General features: G+C 42.1%; 1 protein-coding gene across 4 annotated transcripts in view; it reads left to right on the top strand.

Annotated features, from left to right (window-relative positions):
- Positions 1–24,192, top strand: part of bnc2 (basonuclin 2) — a 168,027-nt gene that overhangs the window by 121,465 nt on the left and 22,370 nt on the right. For all 4 annotated transcript variants that reach the window (XM_031276834.2, XM_036000074.1, XM_036000075.1 and 1 more), the window contains 2 exons: positions 2,521–2,623; positions 4,551–4,786. In XM_031276834.2, the coding sequence (XP_031132694.1) occupies positions 2,521–2,623; positions 4,551–4,786 (339 nt within the window). The remainder of the gene's footprint in view (positions 1–2,520; positions 2,624–4,550; positions 4,787–24,192) is intronic.

Raw genomic sequence — 24,192 nt, 5'->3', positions numbered from 1 at the left:
AATAGTAACTATTCACATTTGAGAAGTTGGAACCAATTAACTTTTGGCATATTTGCTTAAAAATAACTTCCAACAATAAATAGATTATCAAAATTGTTGCTGATTAAGTAGTGATTAACTAGATTATTAAATAACTAATTCTTTTCAACTCATTATTGAAATGTAGATTTTTTTTTTTTTAAGATAGCAGTGTAACCGCAGTTTTATGACAATTTAAGTTAAATATAGATTTGATTGGAGAAAAATATATATTATAGATGCATCCATAACCATGAATTAAGATCTTGTGACAAGATTGTAGGCTACGTTGTGGGTTTCTTACTGTACATTGTGACGACATACAGAAGAAACTGCATGTGAATGTGAAGAACAGCATTAAAAAACAACCTTCTGAGTCTATCCTGTATCTGAAAGGTCACAGGGCATCGGCGGTCAATGAACGTTCATGTCTGCTGCCTAAGTGTCCTTGAGGGGAATGCTGAACATACTTATTGCACAGTGCTCTGGATAAGAACGTCAGCTCAGTACATAATGTATGTACACTCCTGACACATGGTGTATAATCCTCACACACGGTGAGGATTGCCATGCCTGCACCTGCAGAGCTTAAAAATGGTGTAAAGTCAAATAATCTCTGTCTCCTGTCTCATCTTGTGTCAAACAGCGAGGTGACACGGTTAGAAGTGGTGTAATTTTGTGTTTAATCTCGGATTAGCCCATGTTCACTTTGACACCTCCAGTTACTAATCTGGTATACGACACTTTAGGGCGAGCAAGGGGGAGGGGGATTGTGATAGATTTCATGGTCCCTGAGTAGATTAAGAGTGAGCGAAGTTTTATATCCTGAATTACAGGATATTGGTCAATTCCACAGACTTGTTCATGTTATTTCCTCCATTTAAACACCCAAACGTGTACTTCAATGCTGGTGCACATAAGTAAAGAGCACAAAAATCCTGTCATCAGTAATCGTGCATTGACCTCAGCTGTATGACGTGAAGGCTGATCTGTGCTGCTGATCCCTTTCTATCTGGAAGTGCTGATCGACTGTTTCATTGTTGATTGTCGACATTGTGAAATATAGTTTGTTGGCGCAGACATGGACTCCAACCTACGACCCTTTGTGTGCATGTCTGTGTCACATTATTGTCACACTGTTGCCTTAGAAGAATAACAGTGAGACAATATGAGATAGCATATTTAGTATGGATTGTAAATTCATAAAGTTGATAGGGCTATGGTGTGAGATACACAGATAGTGCCTTCACATTTTGATCTGTTTCCTCAGTACTGGATTAGGATTGTCCTGTCAAAATAAATAGGCAGCTACTCGCCTTGTACACTACATCCAATTTCCTGCCTTAAAGCATTTCTGAAATGCTTTGCTCTGTAATTTTTAGTCATTACTGATTTTCTTTCTTAACAGCCTAAATAATTAACACACTCAGTCATTCGGCCCTGACTCAACACCATATAGGCCTATGCCAAATGTAAAACACATTATCCTTATCAAGTGGAATTGCTGTTTATTTTACCAAGCTATTAACTTTTTTTGTTCTAACATCAGCAGCCACCATACTTACATTACACGTCAATGTTAAGGAAATACAATATTTGATTTAAAAAAAAAGAGATGTGTGTTTTAAGAGTAAAACAGTTCCAACTTTTTTTTCTTTCTCCAAGGTTTGCTGCACCAATCCTCCTACAGCTGCAGATTCCCTTTGAGGCAGTTTAGGTTGCAGAAGTGTTACTATCTTTATCCCTCCATTCATCTTGATAATGTAAAAAATGTCTGATAAACAAAGGGCTGCCAATGCTTATTAAGATTCATGTTTCTAATGCCTTTTTTCTCTTTTGACTTCTCTTTTATTGTCTTCTTGTTTCTTCATGTCAGTGAGAAATTTACAGCTTGCAGCTGTTGCACTCATTTGGTTGATAGAGCTGTGTTCATTTGTGTGGATTTCTGTGTATATCATACGTTTTCTTCCCTGCTGTACAATCTCTTTATTGTTTGAAGAATGTGAAACATCTTACCGGATCAAATCACCTCCCTGCAAAAAGTAGCTGGATTTTTGTTAGGAGTTTTTAATAGCCTTTTATGAAGGCTTAGGCAGACGATGCATTGTGCTGTACTGAGTTGCCCTCGTCAAGTCTGGACGCTTAACCTCTCACTACTAAAAGCTTCCCGGGGTCAGACTAAGTGCAGCTCCAGTGTTGAGTAATGGAGCCTCAGTCAAAACAAGTTACACTTCTGTATTTTCAGGAAGGGAAGTCATTTCCCAGTTCTCGTGAACTATTGTTATTGTTTGTGGCAGTGGCTGCAACAGCTTATATACAAATACAATGATAACTGTATTTTTTATTAAGTAAGAGTTTGGACAAAGTAATCATTTGTGCTTCATATTTGTATTTATGACAGTCTGCGGATAAGTGCTCTTTCTCAGTCCTTGCTTTGTCATCTCTCCTCTGTGCTCAAGCTGTGATTGACGTGGTTTTTGCCTCTGTCCTGTGTCTCTGCAGGCCATTCGCTGCACACTGGTGAACTGCACATGTGAGTGTTTCCAGCCAGGGAAGATTCACCTACGAACATGTGACCATTGCAAACACGGCTGGGTAGCTCACGGTGAGTAAAGTTATTGTAAGGGTGATAGGTGTATCTGAATATGGTAAAAATGTACAAACCTATTTACTGATCATATAAAAAATACCTTCTGGTGCTGTGGAGAGAATAGAACTGCATATCTGTACTCTCTACTGTGTATAGAAAAACACATGCATCTCACATATCTCGCAATTCTAATGTTTTTATTGTTACTTTATTTACTGCAGGCAGTAGCTTCTCTCTATCTGTGGCTATGAATGTACTCAAATCCAAATGAAAAAAACTTTGCTATTTTTGTTTGCTTCTGTATTTTCTTGTTGCTTTCAAAGTCTTGTTTTTGCACCTTTAGATAAAAAAAAAAGATAAAAAGAAAAGAAAAGAACACAACCACAAGACAGATAGAGAAGCGAGAGACCACACCTCATGAGTTTTTCATGCGGGTATAAGTAAAAGGGAGAGGAGGCAAGAAAGTACAAAGAGAAGGAGGGAGAAAAAAAAAGAAAAAAGAAAACACCTGTTTGGCTTGTGTCCGCACAAGAGCGAGCCATGGGCCCTTCAGCGGATCGCACAGGACCCCATTGACTATTTTTTAATCTCTCCCTCTGAACTGTCAGGCGCCCATCTCTCCTCTCCCCCACTTTTCATTTCATGTCGGCATTGGCAGGGACTCTGACAAGTAGTTCTTCATTTTTTATTATATTCGTGTCTGGCTGTACTGTGTTGTCAGGCAAAGCGCTCATCAGCAGGAAAAAGCCGTCCCAGGATCAGAGAGAGACCCAACCAGGTGTCACCCAGACAGGCAGGGAAAGGGGGGAGGAAGGGAGGTATGAGGTAAGGGGAGAGAGAGGGATTGAGACAGAGATGAAGAAAGAGAGTCGACCAGGTGTCGCCCAGACAGTCAGAGAGGAGAAAGAGATGACGGAGGTTGCGATAGAGGGGGCAATAACAAAAACCAAACTTGCGCTCACAATGAAGCTTTACAAGTGATACGACTTTTCAACCATGCGTGTTGCCACTCAGGCAACATACAGACTACTCTGAAGTCTGTATGGGTCTTTATGCAGCTAAGAGACACTAAAGATACTACTCAATGCTGAGAAATGTGCTTCCACCTCCTCTACGTGTTTTACGGGTAAAAAAAGACATTTAATTTTTGTTGCCATATTCTCCCTAAACACGCTACTGAACATCAGTCAAAGATAAAGAGTAAAGAACAGTGCTCTCTCTAGTAGATACATGAAAATATAACGTTATCACAAAGTATCAGGTCTTTATCTAGAAAAGTTAACATGATTTTAAGTAGGATTAATGCATTAATAATGCAGTAATTCACACAACATCTCTCTCTTTTTGTTATACAACCATTATTATAAAATGCATGATAACTAATTGAATGTATTTTGCTACAGTAGATTGAATATATATATATATATATATATATATATATATATATATATATATATATATATATATATATACAGGAAATAGCCCACTTCATAGTACTTAAAACGTTTGAGCACTGCACCTGACTATGTATAGATATGAGATGAAATAAGGAATGCAACAAGAAATGCAAGTCCAGCCACAAACAGAAAGAATTCAGGATGGACGTAATTCAGGTTGGGATCGAGGTGGAGACAGAAGAGGCAAATAAAAAGGAAGATGTAAGAGCAGCGTAACTGTGAAAGAGCAAGATATTAGATTAAATAGAAGGAATGGCAGATAATTACATTAATGTCATTGCTTTTATCTGATATGTTGTTATCAGCTGGTGCTGACCGCGCAGTAGCCTCCAAAGAAAGATTTGAGATGAGAAGGAAACTTGATAGTCATTAACCGGGCCTGTCTGTGTGTGTGTGTGTGTGTGTGTGTGTGTGTGTGTGTGTGTGTGTGTGTGTGTGTGTGTGTGTGTGTGTGTGTCTTTTTTCTTTCTTTGTTCTTGTCACAGCTTTGGACAAGCTTAGCACCCAGCACCTGTACCACCCGACCCAGGTGGAGATCGTTCAGTGCAATGTGGTGTTCGACATCAGCAGCCTGATGCTGTATGGCACCCAGGCCGTACCTGTCAGGCTCAAGATCCTTCTCGACCGCCTCTTCTCCGTGCTGAAGCAGGAAGAGGTGCTGCACATTCTGCACGGACTGGGCTGGACCCTCCGAGACTACGTCCGGGGCTACATACTGCAGGTCAGTGAGCAACACGCATGCTACAGTGCCAAACACATGTAAAGCATCATATGGGTTTAGGGTAAATGTCAAGACATAATATTAGCAGTAGTTACTCTCTGCTTCCAAATGCACACCCGGCACGTTTTTATATTTGCCTGTAATTTTCTGTAATATCCCTGAACACTACCATTACTTTCTCTCACCAAGTGTATCTACAAATTTCTCTAGCATTGCAGTTATTTTAAGAAGTATTGATCACAAGCACAACAGTCAATCTAGGCCACTTCAGTCCCATTGCCCATCCATTTTCTTCACATTTTCTCTGCTGTTACTTCTACTTCAGTCTGCCCCCTTTTCCTGCCCTGTCAACACTATGCCCCTCCGCTGGAAAAAGGAAAGGGATACAAAAAAAAAAGTGGAGAAAAATGTCACGCCAGCAAACTATAAAACCACTGTAGTGCGTTTCCTCTCTCCATCCATCCTTCCCTCCACCACTCCCTCCCATATAATTGCAGTCAGACACATTTCTCAATCAAATGTACGGAGGTTTTGGTGTTGAAACCCAAACCAAAGTGTTCCTGAATGAATTAGTTAAGAGCAAGTGAACATGTGCATGTGGTTAGTGTGTGTGTGTGTGTGTGTGTGTGTGTGTGTGTGTGTGTGTGTGTGTGTGTGTGTATATCAGTGTATTATGTGCTTATCTGTATGTGTATATAGTTTTGTGTTCCAAGAGTGTAAGTGGAACAGCATGGTGAAGAGAGGGTGGTTTGTATGTGGAAACAGCTTCTGTGAGTATGAGTAAAGCGCTCACAGACCCAGTCTCTTTCTCTTAAAGCCTTAAAGAACACACACACACACACACACACACACACACACAGTTATATAGTAAATATGGTTCGCCATTTGAGATTACAGTTTACAATGAATTCAAAGGTTACTGAGTAAAAATACACATCACAAAATATTAATATCTGAAAGTCTGGGAAACTAAAGAAATATATAATATAATGTCTCAAGTTATAATATTATATTCTTAATTCAGTAATATTAACATAGTCTGCTATATTCTTACACTGAAAATATTTGCTTAATTGTCCTAATTGAAACAAAACTATTTTTTTTCATTATCAATGAATCCGTTTTGTATATTTTTGCTTCACTGATCATTGGTTTAGTTTATTAGATGCCAAATAAATACTAAAAAAGCACATTAAAAGTTCTGAGAACACCAGGTGACATCTACAAATGTATTGTGAATCCAAAACAAATATAAAACACAGACAAGCTGCAAATGTGCAGAGAATATTTAGAGACTTTTTTGCTTGCTTGAAAAGCCCAAATGATTAATCAACTATTACAATTCTTGCTGGTTAATTTATTTTTGACTGACTGATTAAACGGTTTCAGCTCTAAAAACATTCTCATGATTTAATTTCAATATTCTTTCCTGAGAAACATAACTAAACACTCCAAATCTGCAGTGTGAGAAAGCCTTGGATTGAGTAACCATTGGAGCACTGTAGTTCTCATAGTCGTGTTTATATCAGCTGGCTCTAATAGTCAGCTGGTGGGAGCACCGTTGCTCAACTGCTCAGCCCTCATGACACGCTACTGGCTAAATCCCCTAGATCTCCTCAGACGGGCTTCAAAGGGGCCGCGGCCGGCAAGAAGCAGCCAGTCACTTAAGGGCAGTAAGTAGTCATTGTACGGCCCTATTAGCCTGTAAGTAGCTATGAAATTCAATCATCTTCCTCAAGCCTCCGGGCAACGCTTTGTGTCAGGGGTTTGTTCCCCACCACCATGCCGTGCTAAATTAGAGAGAAAATGAGAAGAACAGTATTGCAGATGATAGATAATAAGTTGTCTTTGTAATATTGATGTCAGGGGACATTATTTGATGATGAATTACTTTACCGTGATCCTAGCAGTCAAACGCTCGCTCATACTGATTTAGGATTTGAATAAAAGTGTTTAGGCCACAGAAGTAAGCCTGTTAATTTTTATTTTAATGAGATATGCTATAAATCACTATAATCATCCTCTATTTCTCAAGTATGTTCGAATGAAGCGTCTGTTTACCATACTTTATATTATTAGCTTTTTTCTGCTAGTATGTCACAATGTGTGAAAAAAGTGTGTGTGTTTGGTGCATCGTGTTTGCAGGGTGTCAGTGTGTATGGGCGACAGTGATGAGCCAGAGAACTCAGGACATTGAGCTGACAGAGTATACCTGCAGCTCCTCTGATGCCTGACCAACTGAATGTACTGAATGCAGCGCAGGAAGAAGGAAAACACACACTTATATCTGACCAATCACATAGAAAAAAAACTGAAAACACAGACCAACACGTTTTATTTCTATTTGTGACACTAATTTCAAAGAGGCTAAATAGCTAGCAGGCTTAAGGAGTAGTCATGTGAGAAACAGTAGGCTTCATGTATTACTCCCACTTCCTGACACCTTTCTAATGCTAGTACTATCATTTAGTGAAGTGAATGCCAGTGTATGGAGTTCATTCATATCAGAAGCATCAGTGCTGTCTCATCACCACCCTGCGCTCACGGGGACATTTCCACATTAGCACTGATGCATTTAGGTTAACTATCAACATGATCGCCACTGTAATCCACTTTAGAATATTCTGCAGAGTAAACTCTCCACAGTAAAGTAATACTACAAATATATCACCACAGTTTAGTTCGAATTTACAGAAGGAATTAATTTATGTCAACACCCGAGATACACTTTGCCATCTTCCGTCCACTCTGCCATTCACTGTGTGACAAAAGCAAATACATTGTAGAGGTATGACTAAATATGCGTACACTCTGCAATTTATCTTTGTAATAGGGTCCTTAAACTGAAGAAATTAATCGATATTATTAAAAGCGCAATGGCTTATCAAGTGGTTGGAATTTTGATTTGTAAAGGAGGAGGAATTATACATGACATCAATAACCATTAAAATGAATGATTGTCTTTCTCTCTCTCTCTCTCTCTCTCTCATTTCATCCTTCTATACACTGTTTATAGTCTGACCTTTATTCCACAAACCGCTCTCTTATAGCCTTAACACCCACAGCAAGTCCACACAGTCAGGTGCTATAGTATGTCCATATACAAATGTATGCATGCAGGTTTGTGTGTTTACACAAACACACATCTGCACAATATTTGTCTGCTGTATTTAAGTTCCTAATATACACGTTCTTGCTGCCGGAAGAGAATAACTCCTTGTCATCACATTTTCAAGAGTTGTGATTGTCAAAGTGGGATCTGCTGCTTCTTTTTGTAATTGATCACAGCTCTCCAAACCTGTTTAATTGAACTAAATTATTAAATGTGTAAAATTATTATCAATATTTGACTGCAGAGTTGCCATTTTCTCAGACTGTGAAAGAAATGCATACACATACTCTACAGTATAATATACAGAAAATTACCATCTTACCACCTTTTGTGATGTATGTAATCTGAAAACATAGAAATCACAAAATTACAGCTATAAGGTTTCTACTTGATAGTGATGACAGAAAGTTATCTGTGTATCTCTGTGTGTGATATTTTATTCTACCCTTTACCCTGCTTTATTTCTCTGCTATTTCACCCCTATACCCGCGACTTCAGGTTCAATCCAAGGCATTATGTGAACAACACAGGCACATTTATTCCTTGCCAGAATTCCTTGCCCTTTCCTTTGGCAGGACTTTTACCTTCTCCACTCCTCAGCCCTTCATCCTTTTCTCCCTCCCTCTACTCATCCTTCGCTCCTCTCCCATGGTTGTTTCCAGACAGACCCACAGCCAATGTGCACCAGATGCCCTCCCACCTCCACACCATCCCGCGGCCTGTCACTGCTCACTCCTCTGTTCGATACAGACAGATGGAATTGCTATCAGTACTGGCTCCTCTCTCTCTGTCTCAGCCTCTGTCTCCCACACTCCACACTGTCTATTTAGTCTTCCTCTTTTTTATCCCTTACCAAGTGAAAAATAAGAAGAGAGAGAAAGAATGAGTGGAAAGAGAAAGAGACAGAGACACACAGCCTTTGCAGCCAACATATGGACCAAAGCCCAGGGTTTTCCTGAGCGACATTCTCAGTAATGTTCTGTCCTTGTAGAACATTGGGCTGCCTCCACTTTATGAGATGTGGTTTTCCTGACTCCACACAGCTTCCAGGAGACCCAGATGGAACCGCTAACAACCCCCACCACCGCCACACCGCCACACAACCACACACACACACACGCACGCATGCACACACACACACACACACACACACACACACACACACACACACACACACACACACACACACACACACACACACAGAGTCTTACCCCTAATTGCACACACACTCGGAGGGAGGCTTATTCAAACTATCAGGCACACACACAGCCACAAAATCCCACTCGTCTAACATAGGTTTTGTTTCAGTGGCAGATTCCTGGGCATAAAGTTGTGTTTTAAGTTATTAATGCAGTAAAGTTATCTCCTTACATTTCTGGTTATTTATCTACTTATTTGGTAAATATATTGTTTCTCTAATGAGCATGCACATTGGAGGTAGTTTTGGAGGGCAGCAGGGGGGCTGTGCTTTTTTTTTTTTTAAAAACTTCTCACTGTAATGTTGTACATGTGTACTTACACATGTGGAATATGAGATGTAATTACATGGATTAGGGTGCAACAGGGTTTGTGTAAGACAGGAAACCATTTCCAGTTGCAGGTGGATCCTGAGGCCTTAGTAAAGGTACCACTCGGCTTCTCTATAGTGGTTTAGAAAGATACTTATTGAGTTAGTCACATTTCAACATTTCTGTCTCTTTTTCCCCCTTCACTGCACTCCCCCTCTCCGTTTTCTGTCTCTCATTCTGTCAACTGTGAAGGGCACCATATCTCTTGATCCTCGCCTGAGAAACTTCCATTTTAGGTAGTCAGGCTCTGTGCAACAACATTTTTTGGACACAATCCCCATCTCCACTCTCCTCCATACGGCACACTTGTAACCCCTATTTTCCTCCTGTCCTCCTCTCCACCCTCCATCACCTCCCAGTGCCTCCCCTTCTCTCAGAACCTGTTTTCTGTTATCACTACTTAATGCCTCACCCTGGGAGATGGACGGGGGAGAAAGCATTCTCCTAAGGTGGAAATTCTTACGTTCATATGGTTATGATTTGGTGGGGAGGTCAGGCTCGATTTTTGCTGGAAGGCTTACGGTTGGCTCTGTGCTGGGCTCCAAGCACTTCAAAGAGGGCCGGTGTACTGAATCTAGGTGATTCTTCCCCTCCCATTCCCTGCACACACACATACACACACACACACACACACACACACACACACACACACACACTTGTCCTGCCTAGTGATCTTAAGGGTGTCTTCTCCCTTCTTATTCTCAATCGCTCACTTCTAAGTAAGCCAGAGATAAAAGAATGTGATTTCACATTAGAGGATCAGTCAGAGAGAGGTGGAGGAGCATTATCAGCAAGGCATTAAAACCATTTGATAACTTAACCAATGTTCTATTTAAAAACACTGCTTTATCAACGAGAAATATTAAATCCAGCATGCATCATATCATAATAAACAATCAAAAAAAATTTTAAGCCTCTTCACTGTCACTTTTTCACACAGCTTGCAAAGCCCACTGCCAGCTCCTTACACAAAGTCCTGCCCATGCTAAATCCTCAGTCCCTCGCTTTTGAATCCTGAACCCGAGCCCCAAATGAATTCAAGCTGGAGAAGCAAGGTTATGAGCAGGTTACATTGTATGCAGGAATTTGGAAAATAATTCCCCTTATATTGAATTTGGAAGGAAGATGGAATTTTACCATAGATTCTACGAGGCCTCACAAGCTGCTGCAAGTTTAAAATTGAGAAAAAAGTTGAAGGTGATGAATATTGGCATGAAACCAGTTTGGTTTGATATACTTATAACACCTTTACAAATGCTATCAAGTGGAGGTTGGAAAGAAAACTGCTCCCAAAGAGAGTAAGTAAAATTATTATTTTAAGGTCCATCTTTTCATTCCTCTAAATCTCTGTGTCTGTATTTTGAGGGGCATTTCTTTTGATAAGCAGAATTTGTTTTTCTGTGTTTTTTAGTTTCTTTGGCTACAGAGGCCTAAGGGTGAATTTTTACTGACTGGTTCTTTTTGTCAGATAGCTGTCAAGGTGTTTAGATAATATCAGACCTGCAGATACAAGACAGAGCTTGTGTCGTAACTGCTAGCGCACGATCATACCCTTGTTTGTGTTAAGCATCGCATCTTTTAATCATACTGTGCTTTGTCATTTTTACACCATTTAAGTTTTTAGTGTCATCAGTCCCTTCTTTATATTTTCTGTCCTGTCCATGGGTGGTCATTTATATCCTCTCACAGCTCGACTCTAATATTTTTACTGCCACCTCCACTGTCATCTTTCACTTCTATGTCTTCAGCAGAGAATTAAGGATGTTTTCTCAGTGTGTACTCTGATCTTAGCTGTTAAGAACTACAGTACAGTGCTTTGCAATGTTATTTATAATTACATTGCTGTTTCACAGTGACACCATTGCTACAGCAACAACAGTCAACACTGTGATGGTCACTGAACAGGTCTGCAGCAGCAGATCATATACTGCAGTCTAGGATCATGGATGCTGCATCACAGAACGTGATAAAGAGCCAATACACACGTCAGTTCCTCCAGAAGAGACACTTAAGTAATTACTCCACATTTGGAAATCTCTTTAATGCATCCATTACATGCTTGGTGGCCACATATATATTTCAAAATTGTATTTAAACATAGGATGTGTGACCTCATAGCTTCTCAAATTTAAAGATCATGAATATTCCATGCCAAAACGTATGGGAGTGAGAGGCGTGTGTGTGTGCAGGGGGAGCTCTAATAAAATATGATTGGGGAGTTAACATGCTGTGCAGGGCAAACATGGGAAGTGAAAATAATATGTTTAACATACATGGTCAGGTCTAGGGGCTCCCATGGGATCCTGGTAGGGGTTTGATCAAACTACACCCTGCTAGTCTACAGTACACACACACGCACGTACACACACACACACACACACGCACGCACACACACACACACACACACACACACACACACACACACACACACACACACACACACACATACACACACACACACAACCTTATTCACTTTCAATCTATATCTGAGAAAAGCCGCTATCTCTGTCCACTTTGCAGTTTCTACAAATGTAAGTGAAGAAAAGGGGCCACCACTGCTTTTCTTATCCCCTCTTAAGTTCCAATGGCATGTCATAATTACAATAAAAAGGAATATTCTCCCTGTATTAATAGGGTGCTCTCTTTCTCCTCATCCCCTCTGAAAACCCTGTTCCTCCCTCCTCCTCGCCTGCTCAATGTGATATGCACTACACTGATCAGTGTAATGGGACCTCTGGTTCTCTCACTGCACATTTGCCTTTCTCTTTTTACCCAGTGTCCATGCCCCGGGAGAATTCCCTGATCAGGTCCTCGCTGCCGCCCTGGTGCTGCTGAATCTCCCAATAGGAGGCTCTCAGAGTCAGCCACGCACCCTAATTGAAACATGAAATCTTCCAGCCTGCTTATCAGGAATTTTTATTTACCTCTGCCAGGCTCTGCCCTCTTTACTTTTCAAAGAGAGCCATGCCATTACCTCCTCAAACAGAATCCCTCTCTTTCTGTCGGCATCCCTCGTTCCATATATCCTTTTTCATAAGTTATAATATCCTGTCTCGCCTGCGCTGGAAGGCGGAAATGGCTTCTGAATTCTGAAGTGGCTTTTCAGGGGGCTACAGGCTTTGTTGCTGCAGAGGGAAATTGAATTTTACTTCAAGGTCAGCGACACTAATGATAGTGTGGGAAGGTGTAGCTCTCGTGTAGAACTGTATCGATCTGCACAAGAGATCCTGGTCCCGCATTGATTGTCACACGGAAATGTTTGGGAGTGTGGTGGAAATCACTAGTTTAGTATAAGCGGGGATTTGGGACTGTTGTCACTCTGAGGGGCCAGTACTTGTACACAGAAAAATAAATGAATGTTTCAAACAAAAAGAACACTGAGAAATGTATGAAGTCTCCCAAAATGAGTAAACACCTGGTGCAGATAATAAACAATACAGGTAGATACAGTAAATAAATGTCCTGAACTGCTCGTCCACATTATGACTGTCTTCTGCTTCATATAGCAGTTGAAGGTATATGTAAAATTGTGCACAACACTCACACATACTGTACCTTCACAGGTTAAAAAATACACAAACACACACACACACACACACACACACACACACACACAGGGCACATTTTAACCAATCACTTTCATGATTCATTGCTGCTTGTATGCAAGATGGTTAGTTATGGGTAGGTGCCCTGCGGTGGGAGCGAATGTGTGTGTCACTTCCCCCACAAATGGAAACATTTAGACACTGTGTATCCTGAGGTGAGAGCTGTAGCTGTAGCTCTCACTCATAAAGTAGCGGGGAGGCAGCCTGTGGAGGAAATGAGCTAGGCAGACTGGTGGAGGGAGAAGAGCTTGACACACACTGAAGGACCTCACACACATACATAGACACACATTCTGGCGAACCACACACTGATGACTGCTGTGGTTGTGCTTTGCACCATGTCTGTCACCGTCTCGTTTTTCACCAATGGCTCCAGCTGTGTTTGACTTCCTGTGTTTCTACGTGATACTGTGGTGTCATTGGGCAAAAAGGACACAGCCGGTACTGTGCCTCCATGTTGTGTGGTGGTGGTTAAAAGGTTGACTGACCTCAGTGTGAACCAACACCAGTGCTGAGACACCTGTGGAAGTTCACCACAGAATACAAAATAATGTGGGATGCTTACCGAAACATAATAGAGCGTCTTATTTTAGACTTAAGTGACTCCTTATTTTAAATTCCATATAGTCTCTTACTCTATATTTTTTGTATTTTAACTAGCACTTTGTAAAGCCCCATTTCTTGTGCTTCTACCTAGTTTTTCTCTCTCTCTCTCTTCTTTCGTTATCGTCTTTCTCCCTCTCTCTGACGTGTTGTGCATGAGTGCCTTTATTAAGCAGGATGACCTGTCATGCAGGTGTGAGGAGAAGGTGATGACTACCCATGCCCTCCACACATCCTCATTCTCTCTCTCTTTCTCTGTCTCTGGTCTAAAGAAAGACACTGCCTCTCCTCTACCAATTGGTCTGGCTTCACTTCACCTCAGACAGGAGAGGAGAGGTGGACAGAGGGGTTGAGGAAAGGAGGACGAGGTGATGAGGGGGGGGAAGCCTCAGCGTGAAGGAGAAGGACCCGAGAAACTTCAAAGTGTGTTGATCCCGTCATAGGTCAGCCTGTTTTTAATGGTGATTAGCATGCATTGCCAGCTTAGACATTTTTTGTTTGTTTGTTTTTATCCCTAAGCCATGCCAATAAACAATCAGTGCATTAAGTGGCGAGCAAATGGAATCAATTCATCCAGTTTTGCGCAGATGAGTGTAGAAAACGAGGCGTGAAGCAGCCGCTCTCTGTGTTTGGAGTGGCTAATTAGGAGCGCATTATAGGGCATCTCAGCATGGTGCCACCCAGATTGTTTATTAGAATTTCACTAAGGTGGAGAAGAGAGAGAGAGAGAGAGAGAGAGAGAGAGAGAGAGAGAGAGAGAGGACTAATAGTAGTAATAAATGGATACCTAAGAGACACACACACACACACACACACACACACACACACACACACACACAAGCAGCCTTGGTGAATGCCAGCCCCTGGGCCTCCTACAAAAAGGGCTCTTGTAAAAGTGGGGAAAAAATCTTTACCAGCACTGTGCATATGCTTGGCTCCGTCCTCTTTAAGACTGTCTTATTAAATGGGTAAGTGGCTGAGTGCTGGGACCACCAAGTGAGCCGTGCTGTCACTGGCACCCTGCTCTCTGTGGAATGAGTGCCGCAGGCGTAGACAGGATATGATATAGGGTCACCAGAAATGATGGTTTAACACTCGATGATGCATCAGCTCCCAGCACTACCAGTGGCTTTTCTAAGACTTTTCTAGTCCTGGATTCCAGTCCAGCGCTAAGTTATAGCCTCCCACAACTCTACCTTGAAAGTGTATGTGTGTGTGTAACTGTGTGTGTTGGAAGGCAAAGGCAGTAATCAACAAAGACAACAGGGCCTTCTGAAGAAGGAAGATCAATAGACTGCTACAGGTGACTGACCTCAGTGAGCACAGAAACATGCATGCAGGCTAACCACACACACAAACACACACACATTCAGGCGTAGGCACATGCACCAGTAAGTACTTGTGGCATTCTCTCCTCTGTGTTGTCTCCACCTAACCTCTGGTTTACACTGTATGTGTGTTTGTACGCTCACACCCAACCAAGTCTTGAGCTCTCATCTTTAGGATCTAAGGCTCATTGCCAACTGGTGCTTTGGTGCCAGCACTGCCTTATCACCTCCCCTGCACACACACACACACACACACACACACACACACACACACACCCACAGACATACACACACACGCACTTTAAACAACCTTGTTGCAAGGGTCTGTGCACAGGCTCTCACACACGTACATGATGAGCTACCCTCCACATAAACAAAGATAAGAGCAGGAACGGTCAGCGCCAGGCCCCAAGAGGTACAAAGCTATTACTGGGAGACCACAGTCGCGTGGCTGTGTGTGTATCTGTGTGCAGTCATGTTTGTGTTTATGTAGTGCCAGTTGCAGAGCTGTTGGAGCAGCAGATCAGAGTTTTGTGCGTCACTACCATTTGCCAGTGTTGCCACACTAACCACTGCTATCTGCTTAACAGGGGAGACTGCCACTGGTATTGTGAGGTGTTAAACTCCTGTCTGACTTCCTGTCAAAGTCTTTGCCACCACCTGTCACAGCTCAAATGTAATCTGATAGTATAATCACAGCAAGTCACTATACAATGTGCCAAAGGGCCCTGACAATTTGACAATGACTTCGCCAGCTGCAGTGTTTCACATTAAGCATGGAATCACACCTTTGTCAAGCAGTGCGGGCCTACTTAGGTATGGGGTGTGCTGTCTCCATCTTGATCCCTGACAAAAATCCAGCCCATTGAGGTGACACAGTACAAAGCGGTTTTCCCACTTTGCCAAGCTGACAAACCTAATTACTGTGCTAAAATTCCTGGGATCAGTCCTAGATCAAGTCTCCTTAGTACTGCGAGCCGCACACCCAGTGTCCCTGAGGAAAGGAATTTCCCAGATTCCCAGGTCTGAGCTGAGAACAAGTCTCAATGCTTTGTAATTACTCAATGAAATTCCCATAGTGTTACCTTTATAGCTATAGCAATTACAGGGTGAAAATATATGTTTTGCCTGTTGAGTGAGGTGAAATCTCATTACTTATTTATTAGGTTTACAAACCTTTAGGCAAGAGTACAACATTTCTATGACTAAACTTGCCATTTATTGTTTAAAGAGGTTTTTACAGGTTCATATTCTACACAAAACCAATATCTTTTAACACAGTATGATTTGAAAGCTAAAAATAGACGTTTCAGGCACTTTTCTCTGGCTAAGTGACAGACGTTCGCCTTAATGTAGCAGTGGAATGTATTCCACAGCATTATGACCGCATCAGTTCCTTCAGCTCTTTGAAAGAAACACAGGACAGAGTCTGTTGTTATCAGAGCGTAGGCCCAGCCACCTTCTCCCTTTATGGGCATGTTTCGCTAATCTTGCTACTGGCCTCTACTTTTATAAGTCGAAACAGGTGTTGCACTCATAACGCAATCTTGTACTAGTGCAAGCACCTCAGCTTGTGCTCCTTCAAGGCCATGTTTTCTTTGCAGATTCCTTTCTTAGCTGGGAGGCCTACAACTTGTTTCATATGAGTTAGAGACTTGAGGACTAGAGTCATTAAAGCTATTTTGATATGGTGTAATTTTAAGATGGACTTGCTAGGGGTCAGATATACTTGTTATAAGTCAATGATTCAAAAAGCAATGAATAATTTATGTGCTGGCACTAAACCAGTCAAGACAAAAGTCATGTCCGTTGTGAGCCACAATATATCATTTCTGTTTTTGCCATCCACTGTGTTCGTGTTAGCAGGTAGGTGAGTTTTATTGTCTGCCTTAAAATAAAACTGATATAAAGTAAAAATCTATCTGGCAAAAGACCCAGCAAAGGTTTCTGCTTTGGTCCACTCAGCCACCCTCCTCTCTGCCTTTTCTTCCATTTTCATGTCTAAGGATAGAGAGATTAAAGGGAGGCCATGTCCCAACCCTAAAGATCTGCCATCACTCAAAGATGAGCAGTGCCAAGCTCCTCTCTCTCTCTCCTGCTCTCTGTCTCTCTATCTGTTGGATACGCAACATTCCCTGGTGCTCTTTGGCGCTTCTCTTCATCCTAAACCCACTCACACACACACATCACACGCATGATTTACTGTCATGTACTCCTTTGTGTGTGTGTTGTATGTATGCGTATGAGTAAATGTGTGCTCACATATGTGTTCTGTGTGCATGGCAGCGGCCACATCAAATACACTAAAGCAGCGCTCCTGAGACATTATCCCATCCATTCTCATCCCCCCATAGTGATTCCAATACAGAAAAAAGTCAACATTTCAAAATCTGAAAAAACTAATAAATAAAAGTAAAGGCAGACTACATCTGGCACAATGTCTGTACTTAAGGTTTCCAAGTATGTGTCTGGGGAGGAGATCTGGTGGGACGGAGCCTCAGTCGGCTTGGAAGCAGTAGAAACGGATGTCACACTGGAAATTTATACGGTGCGGTTCAGGGAGCAGCGGCTGTAAATTGACAAGTGATGCTTGTGAGCAGCGTTACCCGTCTGTTTCCCTTTCTCTCATCTTCTATCTTTTTTTTCCACTCATCTTTTCTTCTCTTAGCGTAGCTGTTACTTCATACATCTGTGCTCGCCCTGAGCATTATTGTTAATGGGTGAGAGATACAAAAACAAGCCAGAAGACTAAAACAGGGAAGAGGTAGCTGTGCGCAGAGACGTGGGAGAAAATTACTTATGTTCTCTTTGTAGCATGAAATAGTGACAGACAGAAAATGTGGAGTACATCTGAAACTAATATCTTTAATCTTATAGCAATGTTTTGCTTGGATGAATGTGACCCTTAAGTCCTGTTTTGGCAGTGATGAGAGAGTATGAAATGAAGGAGAACTGCAATATAAGTCTAAAAATATAAATACAGTATAACCAAAAAAACTGAAAATGTCTGCTTTAAAAAAAGACCAACATTAACTATAATCCCTGTCATTTCTTCCTGGAAAAAAGGTTTATTACAGCCAAAGCTATTAGGTCGCAGTGTTGAGGCTGAGTGTGTGTGCATCTGTGGGCATGTGTGTGTATCTGTGCTATAGTTTGATCGGGTCATTCTACTGTATAAATGTCTCTAATGGCAGCACTCTTTTTAATAATGCAGGAACCTCTTTTCTCTGTCCCTTCTCCCCTTCACATCATGTTTGGAGTGACAGTCACATGAGCCACCATTCCCATTCCACTCAGTCTATAGTAGGTCACAGAGAGAGAGAGGAGCTATGAGAGACTATGAGACTGGAATATGATGCTGAAAGACATGCACACAAAGAAGAAAGATAATTGGCTACTTGCAGTAATTTAGCAATTGAAGACATTTTTCGAGTGTGGAGAGAGGCTGAAGACAAAGATCAGTTGTGGTCTAAAGATTCACCACATCTAGGATTTGATGCAATTTTGAGGTTAAAAATCTACTTTACTCTCCTCAACAGAGAATAACACTGCTGTTATTATCAGACAGGCTTGATTTATTTATGCACATTTCCAAATAACACTAGTTTATTTTTTAAAGACCTTCACAAAAGAAAGCCATTAATCTAATAATATGTTTTAATAATATAATTATGAAAAAGGTATGTCAGAAAACAATTTTCTGGGGCGTCCTGGAGTCCCAGTGGTTAATACGCACAGCATATCTTCCCTAGTTGGACCGGGGATCTTTGTGGCATCTTGTACCCCTCTTCCTCTCTCCATTTTTCCTCTTTGTCTCTACTTGAACTAAAAAGGCAAAAAAAGCCAACAAATAATCCCTTTAAAAATGTTTAAAATGCAGTACTGTAAATGCACAGGAATCTTAACTGCCAATGTGGGGTAAAACATGCATCTTCCAAAAAGCTTAGTGCACAAAGAAAGCACTGAATAAAAAAAACATTTAATGTCCACTAAACAGCTGGCAGTATGCCACTATCCAGTGTTATTCCTATCCATGTGGAGAGCATGTGTGGCAGGAGGACCATAGAGCTGTAGTCGGCCAACTATGCCGCAATCAAATATCATGTTAGTTTTTCATTGTAAAAATCTAAATCATCATACGTTTAAGTGAATCCTTCTAAGAGGATGAATTGTCTTGGTGACACTGCCCCACTATACTCGTCCGTACACTACCTGGGCAAGGTTCAGCAATGACATCTGGTAGACTTTGCATTTCTCCCACCAGCACTGCCGCACGCCAATTGAGAACAGACAGATGCCAAGACCACTGTGGCAGCTCTCTTGCTCTCTTTCTCACTCCCCCCTCCCAGTGTACCAATTCTCTCTGATATGGGAAACATGCTGTCACATCTGGGCCTTCCAGAGAGAAAGAGACGTGAAGGGAGAGATAATACGAGACAAGGATGGGTGAAAGGATCATCAGGGCGCACAGAGAGGAACTCTCACACCGCTGCTCTCATGTACACACACACACACACACAATATGTCACAGGCCCAAACATCAATGTGTGTGCTGTGAGGATGATGCCCCTTCAGGGTGACAGCGTGATAAGAAGGGTGTATTATATTGTAGCACCAGTGCAGCATGGTGTGCGTTACTTGCCGCACCCCTACCTCGTCTCTTCCGCTCTTTCCCCCTCTCATTAACCTCGGCTCTGATTGCCCCCAGGACTCCCTTGTGCTAATTAGAAGGGGGGAAATATGTCTACGATGCATGCAGTATTGTACAAACACACACACACACTTTTGCGCAGCTGACAGAGAGGCTTCTGTAACTGGAGGTGTGAGAAAGGCTTGTCTGCTATTGTGTGTTGTGCATGTTGTGAATGTGTTGGCAACCGCGGGGTTAACCCCAGCAGGTGACAGTTAGCAGCACTGTTGATTCCTTTTACACAGACAGTCTTCATCTCCATAGTGCTCAGCACGGCTAATTCAAGAAGTGAGCATTTTGTTTCAACATGACACAATTAGGGCTGAACAGGATATGAAACTGTGAATTGATCATTTCAGTTTTTTTCTCCACCTTGTCAGTCACTTATTATTATGCGTATCACTATATTATTACGAACAATTTTAAAACAATTCTTAATGAGAAATTAAAAAAAAAACAGGAATATAATTCATGTAATGACACACACACACACACACACACACACACACACACACACACAATGACCATTCCCAGATCCATGGCAAATTAAAGCCTAATGACAGAGAAGCGACCTCTTCCAGCACAGACATTACTAATAGCACTTCTCACACATCTCTATTCAGGAGGTTTTTGTATTTTGGGGAGCAATTTGTAAATAAAGAAAGTGCCCATTTTCTTTTGTTGTTTTACATGCTGTTAGGGACAAGCGCGAGCAGAGACAAACATGTTGTGGGAGTTGTACAGCAAATAGCCATTTGTACCTGGACTGGACCTGGGGAGAACTGGGGAAGAAGAAACATAAGGGACGAAGAGAGGGGGGTATAGATAGAGGGAGGCAAGGGGGGAGATGGAGAGCGAAAGAGAGAGTATTTAAGAGCACTTGAGTGCCAGCATAGATGTAGTCACTTCTCCCAGTGGACAAAACCAGGCCCCTCTGCACTGTGGCATGATTTTTCACTTTAGAAGGCACCACTCAGTACTCCTCCTTCAGTCCCCCTCTCCTTTCTCCTCTTCTCTCAGTTGCTGCATGCTTCAATGATTCCATCATTCACTTTCATTCACTCTGACTACAGGGGGCACGAGTGCACGCACTCACAAACACACACAGGCACGCACACACACAATTTGACCCATTTGCCACCCTGCCATGGGTAGTAAATAATTCCATTGTGAGGGCCATTAGCAAGTATCTCAAGGGTTAAAAGGGGAAATACACAGGCAGTCAGATGGGCGATTAGACAATAAGAAGATGAAATGTCTACTATTGTTTTGTTGCTTATTGTTTCACAGAGCTCACATTAGACCTCTGGCTAATTTGTATGCTTAATGTCTTTTTATTTGCCCTGTTTTTTTTTTTGTTTTGTTTTCTCAAGAAGCCACATACTGTAGAGATGAAGACATTTACACACACACATGCACAGACATACACACACATTATGTCTATTGCTACCTCTCTCTCACATGTGGCAGCAGGTTTCTCTGCCAAAATCTAATGATCAACAGAGCTGGTTCCCATCACTGTTTAGGATTGAACATCCCTTCAGACTAAAGGAAATGTAAGATGCAATTATGCAAAGTATAGAGAGGGCAGAGCCAAAACTCTTCGCCTGTCCTCATACATTCCAACAGTAAAACCAAACAGTTTGTGTTATAATGTACTGGCCTGTGTGTGTATTTGTGTGTTTCTGTATGAGTAGGGCCTAAAGCAATGCAGCTTGCCATTTTAGTTGAGGACTGCACCTTACATGGCTACATTACAGTCTTGCCAGTGACATAGCCTTCTAAGAATTAGTGTCACCAAGCCAGGAACCTCACTAAGGAGACTGACTATGAACAATGCAATTCATCTTAATTGTGTCTAGACATGTGTCAGCGCATGACTTGTACGTGTGGTGTGTGTGTGTTTATGTGTCTGTACACAGCCTTCAGTCCAGTCAGTATGCATAAACCTGTGGACACACTAACTGGTCCTCTGAGCCTTTAGTTCAGCCACTGTCAGAGGAATCCTTGTATTTTTCCACAGGCATGTCAGAGGATTACACAGTCCCTCTGCTGTTTCAGTGACCTCCCCCTCCAGTACACACACACACACACACACACACACACACACACACACACACACATCAAAGCAGCTCAGATCAGTGCCCAGCACTGAGCTAGGGGCACACTGGCCTACTCACTCAGCAGGCCGTTGGCATACACTCCACATCTGCCTGCAGGGATTGCCAATGGCAAGCAAGGCCCCTGTGTGTGTGTGTGTGTGTGTGTGTGTGTGTGTGTGTGTGTGTGTGTGTGTGTGTGTGTGTGTGTGTGTGTGCGTGCGTGCGTCTGTAAACTTGTTCACAACTACTCATGTGACACATTTTGTGGTCACACTAAAAAAAGGCTACGGTTTCTATTAGTTTTTTAGGCAGCCCAAAATCTTGGGAAAAAAAACCATACATTTTAATCAGACAAACAGGTACATGTAAATGGTTATTGGGTAGCAATGTAGAAGAGTTATAAAATGCTAAATTATTAAAGCACCTAGGCTCATTGGCTGTGGGGGAAGATATGGTGTGTGTGAATTATCCCCGATCAATATATAGAGTTCACTGGTAACAAGGTTCCTAATTACGCCCCCATTTGACCACACGCTCACCTCTTCTCCCACCTTTTTGTTTCCTCTCTTTCCAAGCTCTGCTAACATCCCACTCTTCTTCTGTCAGGTGCTTTGGCCTACACACAGGGCAACTATATACAAGTATATAAAATCGATGGGTTAACACATTAACACACAGACCAACAGCAGACAAGGTAAGGGCGTCAGGACCTCTAACCCAAACACCTCTAGCCCTGCAGGTTAATCAATATTCAGAAAAATAGCATTAGCAGCCCATCACACTCTTTCCATCTCTTTCCTTCTTCACTAATCATTCTTTCAATGTTCTCTCTCTCACCCCTTCCTCATTTCTTCTGCGGCAGAGAGGGAAGTTTATTTCCCAGAGCTCCTTAGAAATCCCAGAAGCCTGTATTGCCCTATCTCACCTCCAAGCCAGAGCCAGACACCCTGTTAGAGGCTATTACTATTGTTAGCTTTCCCCTCCATCCCAACAAGACTCAGACAGAACCTGGACATTAGCTAATCCATACTTATTGCATCTGGGTTCCTCTCACAGCCTTGTAATTCATATGGAGAGACATATTAGTGCGACATATTAGGTTGGTAACAGCTCTACAAGGTGAGATGCTACACTGACACTAAATTGACTTAGCCAGAGCCTCGTGGGAGATTGTAGAGCAATGCTGCTAGCTGATGACTAGGGCCCAGCCTGCCTGTATTGAGTTTCTGTGATGGCTGTTTAGCTTGTAGTGCTACACGGAGCAGAGAGGGGGAATGCAAGGTGCTCCGGCTCATCGCGTTTACTGATAGGAACCCTGCAGACCACAAGGCTATAGGAATCAATAGCATTGCACTGCACAGCATAGCCAGACCAGGCCAGACCCAAACACAGGAAGATTGCATTACACACAGGCTTACATTAGGACAAGCCTACAGTGTTATTAGCACAGCACAAACACATTCATTTTGCACTCAAATTCGGATAAGCATTTCATTATCACATACTGTTTTTAGACAAATTCTATAAAAACACCGTTATACATTAGTGCAAACACAAACGTGTGGTCTGTCCCAACATCTGATAGACACACACGAGGGTTATGTTTTTGTCTGCTGATCCTGGACCTGAGCCTCCAGGTGGCCCTGCATCCTTTCTCTGAACAAACAGAACAGCGGTTCGCTCCACTTCCCCCATGTCACCGAGGCCAAGCCCAGACATTGTGTGGCCCACTGGCCTGCTGACACGGCCACCCAGCCTGCCAGGGATTTGCTGCTGGGTCATAGAGTTGACATTTTTAAAGGAAGTTGCATGGAGAGTTACAGGGAGTTGACAGTCCTCTCGTCACGTTGCGCTCCAGAATTCAGAAACCTGTGCAGTACACACCCTCTATGTTTCCAACAATAAAAGAAACAATGAAGCTGTTAAGCACTGTATGACCCTCCCAGGGTCCATTACAATGAGAATGACAGCTTTTATTCCTCTACTTGGTTTGGAATTCCTTGCTGGGAATTACAACGTGCAACTCAATTTGAAGAAGGGATCAAATACAGATGTTTGATAAGGGACAAATATTCAAATCTTTGAGAAAAAAAACATTACAAATCAAACGCAAAAATAAAAGCCTATATGTTAAAATTACTAAGTGGGTAGTATGTAATATTGTGAATGAATATTTGTGGGCCGCAACAGGGAACGCAGAGTTTAGTGGACCGTGAGGAACAATGAAAATCTAAAAAGGAGAAGTCGAGTGAAATGGATTGAGTGTGTTGAGGACCAGATGTGCCGTAGATGGATCAAACATCTGCTGGCTCTGCAAAGCGTTAACGGTCTTGAATGACCCCCATCATCCAACCTTTCTCATCATGTGTCCCGGTAAACCTTTTGTTCTTCACTATCT

The sequence above is a fragment of the Sander lucioperca genome, chromosome 4 (assembly GCF_008315115.2).
Source record: "Sander lucioperca isolate FBNREF2018 chromosome 4, SLUC_FBN_1.2, whole genome shotgun sequence".
Classification (NCBI taxonomy): Eukaryota; Metazoa; Chordata; class Actinopteri; order Perciformes; family Percidae; genus Sander; species Sander lucioperca.
The sequence above is the reverse complement of the archived record's forward strand: the minus strand, read 5'-3'. Positions and strand labels throughout refer to the sequence as shown.